General features: G+C 43.4%; 1 protein-coding gene across 5 annotated transcripts in view; it reads left to right on the top strand.

The window, feature by feature from the left end:
* Positions 1-8,977: 8,977 nt before the first annotated feature.
* The window catches only part of LOC119185430 (uncharacterized), a 391,205-nt gene continuing 383,170 nt past the window's right edge, over positions 8,978-17,012 (top strand). For 3 of the 5 annotated variants that reach the window (XM_075890346.1, XM_075890347.1, XM_075890348.1), the window contains exon 1: positions 8,978-9,186. In XM_075890346.1, coding sequence (XP_075746461.1) covers positions 9,146-9,186 — 41 coding nt within the window. In that variant the 5' untranslated portion in view covers positions 8,978-9,145. Of the gene's footprint in view, positions 9,187-16,116; positions 16,171-17,012 lie in introns of all 5 variants that reach the window. The other 2 variants (XM_075890350.1, XM_075890349.1) reach the window with 2 other exon arrangements.

Below are 17,012 nucleotides of genomic sequence, written 5' to 3'. Positions count from 1 at the left end.
TCATGTTGCATATAATAGAATAAGTCATCTACATCTACACAAAACACAGATGAGTGTGAGAAAGTTGTGGCCGATAGGAACAGAATCACTTCTCCAGAGTTCTTCACGTGGAAGGGGTCCTCGATGTTTAGCGGAAAAAGATGCTTCTACAAAAAACCGGACATTGAGTACTGCCAGGGGCTGCGTTTCGAAAGAATCACTCGAAAGGGGTCAGCTTTCTCGTGTGTTTTAACTGTGAAGAAGAGCTTCAAAACTTCCCCTTCCTTGCTCTTGACCCCAGAGCATAACTGTTTTAGCTCCTTCGAGCGCCATAATATAAGAACCTCTTTCTCGAAGTCGGTTGACTTGTTCATGACTCACCTTATGTTCTTGTTAACGACTTGGATCCCCTTTTCCGACAAGGTGCCTTCTTACATCACACCTTTATCTGAGACCAAAAGCCTGATTCCTCTAGTGGCCGTTAAAGCAGCTAAACGATTCAGCTTATATTTCATGCCGGGCTTTCCTTTGAACTTGGTGCCGACCTCTGCTCCCTCAGTAATGCTGCTTGAGCTTTCACATTCAGGAACACTGTTAGACACAGAGCGTGCCAAGGCCGAGATATCTGCAGAAGTTGGAGTTGGCTCAATGCAAGACTTGGGACCTAACTTAAGGTTCTTTAAATGTGTTTTTTGGAATGAGGACTCACCAAGCAAAAGTTTTTTTATTAAACTGATCTATCACAGCGAAAAAGACGGGACATTTAGAAAGACACACATACACACAGCGATGTTCTACTTCTGTGTCGAGCACGTAGTCTAGCCTTTCACATTCGCATGAAGCAGCTTCCCGCAGAAGTTCGGCATTACAGCGCTGTATGTGTGTGTCTTTCTAAATGTCCCGTCTTTTTTGCGCTCATAAATCAGGCTCAGGAATCGTGAATTAACTCACTCAAGCGACAGTCTTACCGAAAACTATTTTCCCAAGTGGTGCTTCAACCCTCTCCTTTAGGGAAGCGTAGGCCAGATAGATTTTCAGAGAAACTCAGTGATGCGGAATCTAGTCTCAAACCGTCCTCAGCACAGGCATGTCCTCCGGGATCCAGCTTTGTCACCGTAGAGTTCTGGAAGCCTATTTTCTTATAGTCTTGCTTCTCTCCACTATTTCGCGTTCGAAGCCCTGCAGAAGCATTTTGTGTGGCTTGATCACAGTAACATCCAAGCGCACAATTACTGGACATTTTCTTAGGAATGCCATTGAATGTTCCGTGCTAGGACCGTTTTTGGCATATGAAGGCTGAAACCTGCCCTGATATGTCCAGTTTTTGAGCGGTTAGATCTAACCGCCAACTTTTAATCATGACCACGTGTTTTTTCATTTGCTTCGTATGTCGGATTTTCTGAAAATAGACTTCAGTTGTTAGTGCGCACCTGTCTGTTCTCTCTTTCTTGTTGGCCGAGTTTTTTTTATCGTAAAATGCCATCGACAATAAATAACCAACTCGCCCAAAGTTCGGTTCGTCTGTTCTGCAAGAGCAACTGCCCCAAAATTGCTCGTTATGGGTCGAGTAATACGTCAAGGTCACCAATAGTTTCCAAGTGTTTCATGACGATGCTTCTGCCGGGCATACTTTGATAGTTATGTTGTGGAAAAAGTTGGCAGATCCCACATAAAGTGGGGATAAATGATATGCGAAACACGAGGAAGAAATGTTGATATGTCAGTTTAAAATTCAGTTATTCAAATTCACGACTGACCTTCACTTTAATATGAACGCTAACGAACAAACTGATTGCCTCTTCCTTGATTTCGCCAAGGCATTCGATACTGTCCCTCATTGTCGTTTAATGTCTAAATTGGCCACACTCCGTATTGATTCATTATTCCTGTTTTGGCTACGAAGCTTCCTCTCAACGCGGCAGCAACTTACGGTGATCAACGACGTTTCATCTAACCTTTGCGACGTCACATCCGGTGTTCCCCAAGGCAGTGTAATAGGTTCGTTACTTTTTCTAATATACACTAATGATTTGCCCGATAACCTTTAATCCACAGTTAGGTTGTTCGCTGATGATTGCGCCATATACCGCAATATTAAATGTTTTAATGATCATTCCCCTCTCCAAAATGACCTTGACCTAACCTTCTGGTGGTGCGAAACTTGGCAGATGTTCCTTAACGCCTCTAAATGCAAGTTAATCTCGTTCAGTCGGAAGCATAACAATTCAGCATTTCACTATAAGATTAATAACGCCGTTGTGTCAGCTACACCATCTTACAAATATTTAGGCGTTCACCTTACTTACATCGGATCTATCCTGGACTACGCATATAGCAGCTGTCTCATCGAAAGCATCTCAATCTCTCGGATATCTCCGCAGAAACTTGCGCAACGCTCCTTCTAACGTACGCGCATTATCATATATTACGTTCGCCCACAGCTAGAGTATGCATCATCCACATGGTCACCATATCAAGATTACTTGGTACGTATGTTGAAAGCCATCCAGAATAGGGCAGCGAGATTCATCTCCGGAAACTACGACTACCATTCAAGTAATACCCTAATAAAACAAGACCTTGCATTTCAGTGACTAGAAATACGCCGCAATATTGCTCTTTTGTGTCTGTTTCATAGGTACATTTATAGTAACGAAATTCACTGTTTGCCACTTTATTCTCCTGCACGCACTTCCCAGCTCATTCACAATGCCCGTAGTTTTATGCGCATTGATGGTCACACGCAGGCATTTAACTTATCATCACTACCTCGAGCCATTGCATATTGGAACGGCCTTCCGGATCATGTTGTATCCATTTGTAACCGTGAAATTTTTGGTGACGACCTGATTTCGTTGCACTCTAGTATTGTATAACGCTGTTGCACCTTGATTTTTGCAATCTTTTATATATGTATATATTTTTTCATCTGCCTTTCTCCTTTATTGTTATTTCGTTTGTACACTGATGCCCCCCTTACTTAATGCCCTTCAGTGGGCCTGTAAGGTATTTTGAATAAATAAATAAATAAATAAAATCAGCACAACGTTACAAGGGGGATAAATGATATGCGAAGCACGAGTGAGAAATGTTGATGTCACTTTAAAATCAGCACAACATTACAAGGGGGAGGTAAATGATGCTGTACATGACTTCCGTGTCATGATTTTAATGTTTGGATGTGTCGTTTACCTTCATCATCTATTCACCCCACGTGATACCAAATTTAATATTTGTGGAGCTAGCGAAACGGCCGCGAGCACGCTATAAGCGTGGTATGTTGTCATGTCCTTACATGACACGCGTGTCAGCATTATCATGCTTGCACTAGTCGTATATTTCGTCATCCATCGACGTCACGTAACACCAAATTTGGCATATGCCAAGCTAGCGAAACGGCCGCGAGCACATCATCAGCGTTTCATGTATTTATGTTGCAACATGACCCGCCTGTCGGGATTATCATGATTGGATGTCATTTACCTATGTCGTTCGTTCGCGTGGCGTAATACCGCGTTTAATACATCAAAAGCTAGCGAAACGTCTGCGAGCGCATCATGGAGGTAGCATGTAGTCATGTTGTTACATGACACGCATCAAAGGTTTCGCATGTTTGCACGAGTATTATACCTTCGTTATCTATTCACGTCCCGTAATAACAATTTCAGTATAAGTGAAGCTAGCGAAACAGTCGCGAGCGCATCAAGAGCGTGATACGTAGTCATGTTGTTACATGACACGCATGTCATGATTTTCATGTTAGGGTCTCTCGCTGTTTGCCATGCAATCATGCCATGTCATACCAGTTTTGAAACATGCAATGTGAACGAAACCATCGCAAGAGCTGCAGAACCCTGAAATGTAAATCATGACATTCATGACACATATATCACAATTTTCATGTTATGTGTAGTCATATATTTTCTCCGTACAGTCCTGTTACGCCATACCAAATTTGGTATCTAAACCGTTATTGAAACAGCCAGTCCAGCTAAATGTCGTAGGCCGCTAGATAGATAGACATAGATATGCTATAAGTCGCCGAAGTTCGCTTAGAAATGCTCTGCATTTAAAAACAACCTTGTCTTACCATCTCCACCAGCCGCGTATTCCTGTAAGCGAAGTGCTCTCTGTGGTCTTGCGGCGAAACAGGCTAGAGCTGTTGCGGGATTTGTGTCTTGGAGAAGGAGTCCTTGGGGGTGACGTGTTAGGCACATCTATCACACTCGACGACTCACTGCGCGATGAGAAAGAGATGAGCGACACCATGGTTATATCTCTCAGTTAAATGTTCACAAGAATAGACCTAGGTACACCAATAAAATACAAACGTGTCGCATAAAAAAGCAATGCTTGATTGCTCTTGTCATCTCATTGCACAATACGCACATAAAAAAAAAAACGTAAGTATGCTGTCTTTTTAGCGCCAGAGATGCGTGTAAGTCTGGGATGGGCTCTGACGTGCAAAAGTATTGTGACAAAGTACGGTGGTGGCATAAATTCTGTGGGTCCGGAGTTGACACGACTACTTTAACCTTGAATGCTACATTTCTGGAAGCCAGCTAAATGTACAAGCTTCCTTGTAGCGTTTTCGGAGTTTTTGGTTATCTCGGGACGTTAGCAGCCGGTTCACGCGACGTCATATGGACACACGCTCTCAGTTGGCTCATATACTAGGTATACATTGTTTACAGCCCTGCTTTGTCATGCAATCACAAGCGCATCTTTCATTGTTTCGCATGACTAGAGTGTGCGATGAAATGAAATACCTTCGTATGGTGTATTTTTGACTGCTCAAGTAAACGTGTAACCCGTTGCAAAAGGAACACACGTTACTGAGTGTATTCGCTCTTTACCACGTGGTGGGGCCATATCAAGCTCAAGATTTCACGCGCATATTCGCTGGTGGTTTAAAAGGTGCTACCAGCTACGCGTAATGCAGTGATATGCCATAGATTTGTTGAGATAAGCCACTCTCAACTTCATCAAATACATCATAGAAATCTCCAATTGAAACTTCTCGAATAACGTTACAGAGCAGAAACTATGCACTAAGTTGTCGAAGCACGCTCTGGGACAGGCTCTCACTATTGCGTTCTGCTCCTAAAGGTGCAGCCAAGAATGCCCCAATCCCCCTCCCCCCCTTTTCTTTCTTTGCGATGCAACTGAAATCTGTTCTAAAATTGAACCTGTCATTTATGCGTGTGATCTATACTTATACCATAATTAATGTAATGAATACACAGAACTTTACACAGATGAATCACGCAACACTTCGAATGCGTTGCAAGTTGCATATTAGAGGTACGTTTGCCACTGCTTTAGCTACTGTACACCGATTACAAGCTAAACAGCTGTGAATTGGCCATCCGTACCTCGTTAGTCTTCCCACTCTAACGACCCAAGTGTGGATTTTACGGCAATTACCTTTCTTGCTTATCAGCGTTGGTAGCAGCATGCTTCGGGGGATTCCTGCAAAACATTCAAGATGACCATGTTTGAACGAGGGCACATTAATTTGAACATGACCCTGTGTACAAAGCCGAGCATACTCATACTGCGGAAATGAGACGAGGTTGTTCACGGGCCTTCTGTGTTCTGCAAATATATATGTCACTTTGGCTTACGCAGAACATTACTGTTATGTGAAGGCATTGCTACGTGTAAAATTGGTGCAGTACGGTGTACCTCACATAAAACGTCAAATGATCAGCTTCAATCTAGATGCATCCAAAAAGAGTGATTTCTTTTCTCAGCAACGAGAGCAGCCCCTGCGATGGTATAAGCTACATGTGAGAGCACAAGACGATAGCAGTGCCATCAATAAATGAGGTTAGAGGTGTTGTGTTTTGCAAACAGTTTCTGTTTAGCTTGTTTTGTTTAGGTGCATATTTCGAGGTTTTCGAGAAAACCTGACCTGTTGAATGAATCGATCCATTAACCACTTGCCTTTTTACGATATAACTTTCTTCTCAAAACGTATTAAGGCAACACACATCACCTATCACCTAAATGCCAAGTTGAATGGCTGCTGAGCGAATTGAAAACGTCAGGTATTCATTTCAATCGAAGTTTATGAGGAACTTACAGTTTCTCTCTTGAATTTACGTGTGGTAAGAATGATGGTGGGAGACAGCAATCATTTACCAAGAGTTCAGTTGCGAACACAATTGCTGATAAGCAAAAGTCGTACAAGCCTAACATAGCAAGATGTATTGTCCAGGAATAAATTCTCGCTAAAAAAATCAAGCAAGTCCACTAATTCAGTCTTGATCTGTTCCATGGCTCTAATGTCGTAGCGAGTGTAGTCATTGTGGAAACCACATTTGTAGCTTCACATCGCTGGCACCAGCACCTCTACTGCGTTTGTTGCTTGACTGATAACATATATATCCTTAGAAGTTACGAACAATGTGTTACAAGCCCATACCGCGCGTGTGGAGATCTACATACTCGCTGGATTGGACGCGAACTTCTTCGTGGGGCTTCAGTGCACTGAAAAACAACAGCAACTCTTTGCTACAATCACTTACACGGAGATCGCTGCATTGCTGTTAAGTAAGAGTATCATTTAGGAGCGGCATGCTGGCTTTCCGTGTAAAAAACTCAGGATCCACGTGACAACTACCAACTATTTGCAAATACCTAAAATCATGCGCTCTATGAAGGATCCGCCGAGCTTCACCCGAATTCGCAAAACTCGAGATCTTCCCAAGCTCTAGTGACACCCCCTTATGAACGAGCCACCGGTACGAAAAAGCCAAATCAACCCACCAGCGCGCTGCGTTTCATTGGTTACGTCGCAACCATTGATCGTGTCAAAGGCTGTCGACTAAGTTGGGCGGTGTTTTCAAACCAGAGGCATCTTCTTTCATTTGTTTTTCGTTTCACAGAAAGCAGAATTGCACCCATGCTATACAAATGTCAGAAACGTTTCGTGATGGCATTTTTAGAGGCACAGAGTGTTACAATTTATTTTGATGTTTTTATTGCCTGCACTAAGTGTGTTTCAGAATAACCAGCATGGTGGCCTGGACATCAGCACCATCCGAGCGTCTTACAACATCGCAACCGCAGCTAAATCCGAGGCCACGTGATTATGGTCAGCCAGTACATTCTAGCACGCTGCTCGGCCGATGCGCGTCGTCTGTGTCGTCATAGCCCGCTAGCCCCCGAGCACGTGTGGCCGGCTATATAGATGTAGCAAAATTCCAGCGGACTTACGTCACGAAAATGCGGTGGCGCTGTCTTGGTAGGCAAAAGACGCTCTGCCTACAGCAGTTTCTGCTGGGTTTTCAATGGTGCATGTGGTGTTTTCAGTCGAGCAACGAGAAAAAAAAAAGGGTATGTCGACGAGCTGCGTCGTGGTTTGATGTGAGTTGCGTCTCACAACTTGGTTTTGTTTATTGGCACACATCGCAGCCCTCAGCGTTTATGGCGGAAGTTACGTGCGGACGTCGCTATAATTTGACGCATAATCTCGACATCGGCCTACCTGTGTTTACCAACCTGGAATGGGTCAATAGTGGCGAAGCTCCTAAAGTCGTGAGCCTGTCCCTCCTAGCTCGTGGTACGTGACCACCTACTTCGATGACTGACTCGGCAGGTGTAGATGAACGGATGGATGGATGAACGGATGGGCGGGCGGACGGACGGACGGACGGACGGACGGAAAGACGGACAGACAGACAGACAGACAGACAGACAGACAGACAGACAGACAGACAGACAGACAGACAGACAGAGAGATGAATGATTTACAGTTCACCAATAATACCATCCGATGCTTCGCCCCACTCATCATCATTTACTACGTGGATATGCTGTGATTTTTTTAGTTAGAAAGTACACATCGCTAGTTATGACTGAACATGCTATGACCAAGCTAACTAGATCAAGTCATGGTAAGGTCGAGGTAATTAAGTCATATCTTATGAATCAAGTGCTTATGAAGTGCTTATGAAGCCATGTAAAGCTATAACCGGGCTAGCTAAAGCATGCTAGTTGATGAGCTAACTAAACTATGCTAATTAACACGACATTAGTACACAAACTGAAACAATGCTAATTCAATCTCACTAATATGACGACAATTAGTATCCTGCTAATCAGGATTACGTTTAATAGTACCATACTGATCATGACCTTGCAAATTGCGCCCGAGATAATTGTGTTTTATTGAAGCTTTATTAATTAAGACAAGACAGCTCAGTGTAATGGTCGTTAAGCCTCAGTCAATTAATGCATTAAAATTAAGACGGAGCTGATGTGGTCTTCACTTCGAAGCCGACCACGCATATTAGTAGACGACCAACTTAAGAAAGTGCAAGTATCTAGGTTATCACAAGCTCTTTGGTTGCTCTAGCCTTGCACAAGTAGTGTAAGCTCACCAAATTATATTACATGCAAAGCTGCCGCGTAGCGTTCACCGCATCATACGCTTGACAGTCACACCGGCACCATCACAGTCACGAGTTGAACTCGGGCCTTCTCAGAATCAACAAGTTTGTATCCGAATTCACGCGTCAATCAGTTTGATTGACAGACGCGCGTGGTGAAGATCGGGTACGCCCACCACGTTTGCTCTTGCCGAGCAGCAGTGCTCCCGTCAAGCGGCACGATTAATGTATCAGCTTTATCGCGTAGACTATGCACAAACGCACGCAGAAGTAGAAGAGATATCACCACGCGGCCGTGATGTCTCGCATTCAAGTTTGACCGAACTGACGACGTATCTAATCACAGCCGCGTTGCCACCACGATGTGTGCGCCCTGGTGACCACCTGTCCTTGTATTCATCTGAAATATTAAATAGAAGCGGAATGAGCAGAACTAGAGTGCTTTGTATGCAGCCTTGCTGCCTTCGAGAGTGGAAATTTACATGCTACAAGTGGAACGAAAGAACTTATCTGAAACAGGACAAACGCCCACGAACACGCCTGGGGGAATTGCGTGTTGAGTTGGCAAAAAGATAGCGCGACAATGACGCTGACGTCGCTGCACTGTTAAAATGTTGACTGAGTGGCGCCGCTGACGTGATCGAACGCGGTGTTTTTTTAATAACTGCCGCAGAAACCCGCATCTTTCCAACGCCCGTGCGCCACGCGTGTTCCTGTAGTCATTTTTACCAACGCTGCTATCCCGCGCTCCGCACTGTCCTCATGCCATGGCCACCACGAGCGAGCTCGGAACGAACTCGTCTGCCGGGTAAGCTCAGGGAATCCTGCGTAGCACCCCATATACTTGTTTTGTGAGCAGCAACAGTTCTGATCTTCTTGCGATTCATAGCTTGTGCAACCACGTCTAAATATGTGTGGTGCATGAAGAGCAGGTGGTCTTGCTCCGTGGGGCGACACTTTGTGGTAGTTACGGGTACGGAGATAGTTTGCTCAGGAGCATGCGGGATTCCTAACACAGGCATACTTGCTACGCATGTGTGGCAACGTCGAGCACCCTTGTTTAATGACAGATACACTCAGAATCGGGCGGATGTGGCATCTACGGAATGAAGTGTTGGAGCTGACAACACGCGCCTGGCTGTTTAAGAAGAGACCACGCACGCTTTCTGGCTGTTTTGATATACGCAGTTAGATGAAAAGTGAAAACCTCGGGCTATCTGCACCGCCGAGAAAACAAAGGTGCTTACCAAAATCATTTTCGTTTCAAGCATTATGCGCAGATTCACGCATATGAGGCCATGCATGCTCCTGGGCGCACCAAGTCGGAGCCCGCAAGTGCCCCAACGCGCCGCCCCACAGAGAAAAGCCAGCAACTCGAGTGCTCTAGGCAGGGCCGGATTAACAGTACAAATGGCCTGGTTAAAATATTAGGGGGCCCCTCTCCCTCCCCCCCGCTCCCTTTCTTCCGACTTTGTCATCTGGGGTAATGCTTCAGACTTGATGCTTTTTTTATTTACCTGCAAAGAACACAAGCCATATTTATTCGAGCCCTCTCCGGAGATCCCCACCTTTGTACTAAGTTCAAGCAATTTGGATGACGGTCTGCTGGCTACCAAATAGTGGATGTATGTTGTAGATAATTCCTGTGCACAAACTTTACCAAGTGACGGTCTCTTAAGTTTCCCTATGTAACCACTTTTGTGTATAGGAAACCTTATGACTGCATTGACCTCATATGATCGGAACAATTGTTATATTGAACATCGTAAAGTGTGATCAGCCCCAAGAAAGTGGCTCTTGCTTAAAGATGGAGACATTTTTACATAATTTGCAAGAGTGAGTGGTGTATTTAGGAGGCCACCACGCAGGGCGAGTAGAAGCTATCCTTTGCCGCTGCGTGAGTCCTCTCATGATCACCTCTCATGACATTCGTGCGAAGTAGGCATTCACTTCTCAACGATCTTATTTAACAAAACCACTGCCGTAGAAGCGAAGAACATGGCTGTTTTCTACAATGCTGGCGTTAATAAACGCAGTCTAATTTGGAGAAAAGAAGCCTGGCATAGCCGTGACCTACAGCATGCCAAGAAAGACGCAGTGTACGATATCCAAAAATCATGGCACCGCATATGCCAAGGCGGCACACAGGCTTCCCGCGAGCTACGAGCCGTCGAGCGGCTCCTTTCATCGTTAGCGAAGTTTCTTCTTACCATCCGCTCAAGTCTGCAGCGCTGTTTTATTTTTGGTCACCCACTACTCACGGCTGCATGTACCCCACTTCCCCAACTGCATACGTACTGAAAAATCCCCAGTAATTGATGTAAGCGAGCTTCGTTTTATTATTGTCATGTATTGCTAAGAAGCCCACCTGCAAGCCCAATGGGCCATCGCGATTGAGGCATGTTCTTCGAAAGTCCTATTTCGAATTATATGATACATCGAACTCATCACTGTATTTTTTCTGAGTTCGATATATGCTGCTTAGAGTGTAGAATACAAAGGGTGCTCTTGAAGTTTCGGTAAGGAGATCAGTTGTTACATTGCAAATGAAAAGGAGGTACACATTCAAGTTGCAATCCTTGTACGTCAGTATTAAATATTGCATCACATCTCCCCAAGTATGCCATGTTAGGTTATTGAAAGAAATCTGGTAATTTAGCATGCAGCACAACACTCTCCCATGTTACTAAAACATGGACGCATACTTCCCAAAAACGTCTTAATATTAGCTCAGCAAAATCGCAAATGAATTCACTTGTTGACTAATGCTTAGAGTATATGTTCAAAAAATTGACAGCTCGTTTTCTAGTGTGCACACATCAATTTCAAAATGTTTTGTCGAATCGGTTCTCAATTTTTTTTCTGCTACACTTGGTTGTGTATTGATTGCCTCGAGTTATAACTTTACAGATAGCTCCTACGGTTTTGCTTCCAATGCGTAACTGAGTCCTTTACGCATACTTTCTTTGATAGGAATGGTATAGGCTAAATATTCTTCTACTTGAATAATCATGCAATACCTTCAACATACTCCATCTCGCGCAGTGCAAATCGGACTGTGACGGTGCCAATGTTTACATCAAAGACAAGCTATGGTTGTACATGCATTATGTTTGCCCTGACATGCTGCATGGCACTGGCAGCAGAGGGGCATAGACGTCACAGAAATTACTTCTCATATCTTTCACTGCTGGCACCAGTTTTCTTTGTGCGATTCCTGCAAAAATGTCAAATTATACGCGGTTAGCTGCTACAGAAACACCATTTCTACTGTAGGGTAACCAACCGAGCCAAGCTTGGTTAACCTCCTTGCCTTTCCTCTCTATTTATCTCTCTCTTATCTATACCATTTCTACTGACCAGCCACATATGTGGCCTCATACTAACTCGCTGGAGGGGATGTGAGTCGGCTCAGGTGGCTTTGGTGTACTGCAAGAAAGAAGAAAACAGTTAACAGTTTGTCTTTGGGGCTAAACAAGTAACACCTCAGCACGTTTACTTCTAAGCAAAGCAACGGCACTGTCTTCACTATAGCCAAAGTTACTGCTAGCAATTCAAATGGGATTGCGAACCACCACGTCCTATTCAAATTTGTTGAAGAAAATATGATGCATTTCTCAGCCCTACAGTCACCAGTGGCAACAATTTTGAATGAGTGGGTTGGCCATAGAAAATGGCTCGTGTTTATGTGACATCACTTTGAGAGAGTTGAAGGAAATAATAACTGAAATAGTGACCCGTGTACGTAATTACACTATATCAACAGTTCACCCAACATCACATAATAGTGCCCACAGAAAACGCGAACACACTAGCATACTACAGCACGCCCCCATTCTACCTAATACAGTGAAGTAGAATTTTGGAAAACCTCTAAAATTTTGAGAATTACGAAGAAGCTGCGAATATATATGCCTGTTTTGTTGGTTTTAATAATGTGAGTGAATTTATTGAAAATTGTGGTGCCAGAATTTTTTGTGGTTTAAGCGATATCTAAGTCCACAGCATTCCGAGCATTTTATTGTGAATATGACAACGTAAAATTTTGTACTAAGGACAAACTACGAGTTTCTATGTATCATTTTAACACCAGTGTTCTGCACTACATTAGTGTGCAACAAGCGTAGGCATGAAATAATAGTTTTTTTTTACGCCGCTGATGCCAGCATCCTTAGGGCGATTCCACCGAGGACGTTAACATATATTCAATAACATGGCAAGTAAAAAAAACTGAGGAAGGCCGCCAGTAAAGGAAAATAATTGTGTGTGTGTGTGGGGGGGTGGAGTGAATTCGCTCGAAGGAGTCATTGCTATTGAGAGATTATCAAAAGAGGCCTTCTTTTTTCAAAGCACTTTAACCTAGGCTGAGTGTAAGTATGGTGAGTTCATTGTGTGTCTGCAGCATATTTTCAACCTGGCCACTTAGGGTTGAGCACACTTACTCGCTGGCGATGACAGGAGGTTGATCATCGGGCTCGGGTGTACTGCAAAGAAGAAAATTAACCGGGCTTTTTATCATCATGGCTCGCAGGCACATGAATGAAGCGCCGTTGTACTTTGCCAGGAGCAACGACATTTCTGCACAATGAGCTGTACTACTATAGAGTTCAGGGGAAATATGATATTGCCAGCTTATATATAACTGAAACTATATATAACTTATATATAACTTATATATAACTGAACAGCTTATATATAACTGAACATATGTAGGGGCTTTTTTATGTAATGTGCTCAATATGAAATAAGGTTTCATTTTCGAGCAGGATCTCACTAGAAGCTTCAGCTATAAAAAAGTAAAAAAAATAAAACTAGAAAGTGTATGACTCTGTACCTCAGCAATGAAATACATCATGACAGTTGTGTAACAAACGGAAATATTCCATAAAAACTATTAAAACACTCATTATACAGCGCTCATTAAACACTCATTATACACTCATTATATTAAAACACTCATTATACACCAGTAGCTTGCAAGTGTATTGCCACGCTCATGTATCTGAATGCGTCCACTTCGGTAAACTTGTGCTTTCCATGTTCAGTTTCCGTTGGCACAAAGATCCAATATGCCGACTCTTCTGCGAAGTTCTCCTGCAGCCCTTTTAGAAGAGTTCGCTTGTTTTTCTTGTCTTGGCCTCGTTCACCCTAGCAGCAGCAACATTCTCATACTGTCACAGTCTGGGTGGTTGTGATGCAGTCCTGGTGTTCTTCGCTGTCATCCTTAAAACACTGTGCAAGACGGAAGTGGTAGACATCCCATGGGCCTCCTTACACGCCTTCCTTCGGGTGTGTCGCGAACACTGGAATGATGTTGCGCCCCTTTCTCGCGGTCTTCTACCTCAAGTCGCAGATGGTCCAACGGCTGCTGTAGCTCAATCTCTGGTGATTGTGTCTCCTTGGGCTTTTCTTATGAGCTCTGCCTTTTGTAGTGTTCCACCACAACGCAATTGGGGATCACCTTGGTCAAAATCTCAAGAAGTATCGCGGCGTCTGAAAGCTCCGATCGTCCAAGAGCCTTGAGACCTGTCACGTCTATGGTCAGAGTATGTGGGAAGTTTCTCATGGCGGCCATGTCAGTGGAACATCGTATGGGCTTCAGGGTTCTGAGGTTTTCCAAATACTCCTGCTCGATAATTCTCGTGTGGCCGAAGTGGTTGGTAAGGATACTAATGGAATCTGCATATGAATAGTCCGTCACCTGAATTGATGTGTGATTTAAATGTCAGACTAAGCCAGCATGTAACTTGCATTAACTCTTTCACAAAAACTCGAGTCAGGATGGCTGCATGCAGCAGAAGTTTTCACATAGTCGTGAACAAATATTCCTTGATGAGGCAATTTTTCTGCAAACATAGTAGAGTACCTAGTACTCTGAATTGCAATCAATTCTTCTGAATACATCACCTTCCCCTTGTACTCTAAATCATGTGCGCGGTTTCTCAGTACAAAGGAAACCACGACGCTTGCGGGAACTACATTATGCTGTAACTTATCGAAATTTTCGCGGCGAGGCAACTTTGCGATCCTACTTAAGTTTTAAAATAACTGAATATCCCATCCCAAATTACTAAGTACTCGGTGTAATGTGTGTCATTGTGTTTTTCTTAAACAAACGTCATATTTCTGCATTTTCATGTGCATGAGGAATAGCGTATTCATCTCCTCTACTAGCTTACGGAATGTGCTATGAAGTTATGTGCTTTTCTGAACGCGAGAAACAAGTACTTGGTGTCGTGTGTGTCACTGTTTCTTTCTTAAACAAACGTCATATTTTGTATCTTTATGTGTATGAGGGATAACGTATTTATCTTTCCTGCTAGCTTACACAATGTGCTATGAAGGTATGTACTTTTCTGAACACAAGAAACAGCAGTGACTATTTATTACCATCACTTTTATCATTTAAAGAATGAGCGAGACTTTCTTTAGGCAATAAATCTAATCAAGTACGTTATTCCCCGTTCCACAATACGTTCACGATTACAGGGCCTTCTGTGCGTCATTGGCATGGTCTTGCGCTTTCTGTGAGGCCGGTGATTCGACTCCTTCAGCGGTGCTGCAGATACGGCTGCCTCTGCGGCGTCCCAGCCTCGATGAAGTAAATCCGTCACTAGTTGTCGGTCGATCAGAGTGGAGCCTCAATGAGTGAACTTGAGGCTCACGAGTCGCACCCCGTTCGTCGCTCTTGCAAGCTTCGGTGACATCCATAGCCACGGAAGTGTGTTGCCTGCACTCATAGAAGGCAGTGTACCGTCACACTTGATGTAGCTTCAAAGTTCATGCGCATTGAACTCATGGTTGTCGTGTTCGCGGAAGCGAGACACGCGCGCCACACCCTTTTGCAGCACCCACGAAAGAAAGTGAAAACGAACAGCCTTGTCTTTTGAACGCTTCGTCGAATCATCAATTCCTTTGCACCTTTTTTGTGATGTCATCGCTTAGAGACAGAATTCATGCACTTCTACCCGATTTCCTTTACATTTTCCTCGAACTCTCGTACAAATAAATCGAACATCGTACGTGATTATGCGCTGCGGTGTGCCAAGCAAAACACACAGCACGTGACTCGTGAGACTCGTGTGTTTAGACTATAGCGTGTTATTGCATATCAAGCGTGAGTTGATTGCCTTCGTAGAACTGCTGAGGTAATCACTCTAATATCCCGAACCTCTCGCGTTAGAACGCTTTGTTTGCAAAAAAGTGCCAGGTTCGAGTTATTAGATAATTCCCCCCCCCCCCTCAGCTCTCGTAATCACTCTACTCGAGCATAACCATCTGTTTTATGGGAAGCGTTGTATAGCACGGAGCTACACGAGTAACCACCGAGTTGAAGTTGTAGCCATGACATCCTATTATCTTCGGAATATATTTTGCAACGATGGCTCACTCACTATAATAAACTGAATATGTATAACAGAAGAAACATTATTGCATTAAGGACCCTTAAAGGTATATTAGGTGTACAGTAAGCAGCTGTGGCATGGCAGGAGATCTCATGTTTTTTATTCGTAGCAATGCTCATCAAAACAAGCCGTAGTCACAGGTTCTCTCACTATTTCAACAATGCAAAAAGAATGTCAAGCTACATCTTCTGTTTCGAATCTTTTTTAAACAAGTGTTGCTCAAGTTTTTATTTGTTAAAGAGAGTGAGAGAAATATTTGTGACCTGCAGGCTCTTCCTGTCCCCATGGCGAGCTTTGAGTTAATCATAGGTTTTGTTTTCATACTTTCACAGATTTCGAACAATAGCGGTAATTGTATTTGATGATTCACATTCCCTGCCTCCCAAGTAAGTATGTCAAGTTAATATGCCAGCTGAATGGTTTTTCTGAACAACAATCATTCGCGGTGATAACTACTAGGGAAGGTGTGGACCCTTTCTGTGCAATGAGTTCCAAATACGTTTGTATTTCTCATAGTGATGCGGAACAAAAATCGAGAAGTCCTCATGCAGTTACAAGAAAACAAATGAAGATAGAATAAATGTATCATTTCTTTGAGGTGAATCTTTTCAATAATGTTCTCACTTTCTAGTGTTTAGCAGAAAATTTACTACCTTCGGACCCCACGGATTCATGGTTACTTCAGTTGTTAGAAAGATGACCGCCTTCCATGACTGGTCTAGACTTACGGCACCGGAGATACCTGCTCATTGTTTGAATAACAGCTAAATAGGTTTGATAAAAGATTTCTTAACCTTATCTGTCATGCAAATCATTTCCCTATCTTACTTATACTACTGTAATTTCAGCACTACTCTCTTGTGAAACTGATATTGAAGATAGACCTACTCCACGTTAACTTCGAAAAGGTGCACACGCTTGCGCGGCACGTAACCATTCCACTCAAGCTGTAAATGGGTAAAAACTAATCCCTGATTTTTCGAATAAGGGTGATGGTTCTCGGAAAGACTACACAAATAATGGGCGGGGCGTTCATAAATAAAAAAAATTAGACCATTTAACCTCAACGTGGCTGGAAAAAAATAAAGCCATTGAGCAAAGGCGATTAAGGTGACTGCAGTACTGCCTTGTTTTTCGTGTTTCTTTGTTTTTTGGCATGAATCGTCAGATGGCTTAATTTGAGGTGTTGCGGCTGTTTGGCATCGTGATAATACTGCCTAAGCTGTAG

This window comes from Rhipicephalus microplus, chromosome 3 (genome assembly GCF_043290135.1).
Source record: "Rhipicephalus microplus isolate Deutch F79 chromosome 3, USDA_Rmic, whole genome shotgun sequence".
NCBI lineage: Eukaryota > Metazoa > Arthropoda > Arachnida > Ixodida > Ixodidae > Rhipicephalus > Rhipicephalus microplus.
This window is presented reverse-complemented; position numbering and strand designations above follow the sequence as displayed.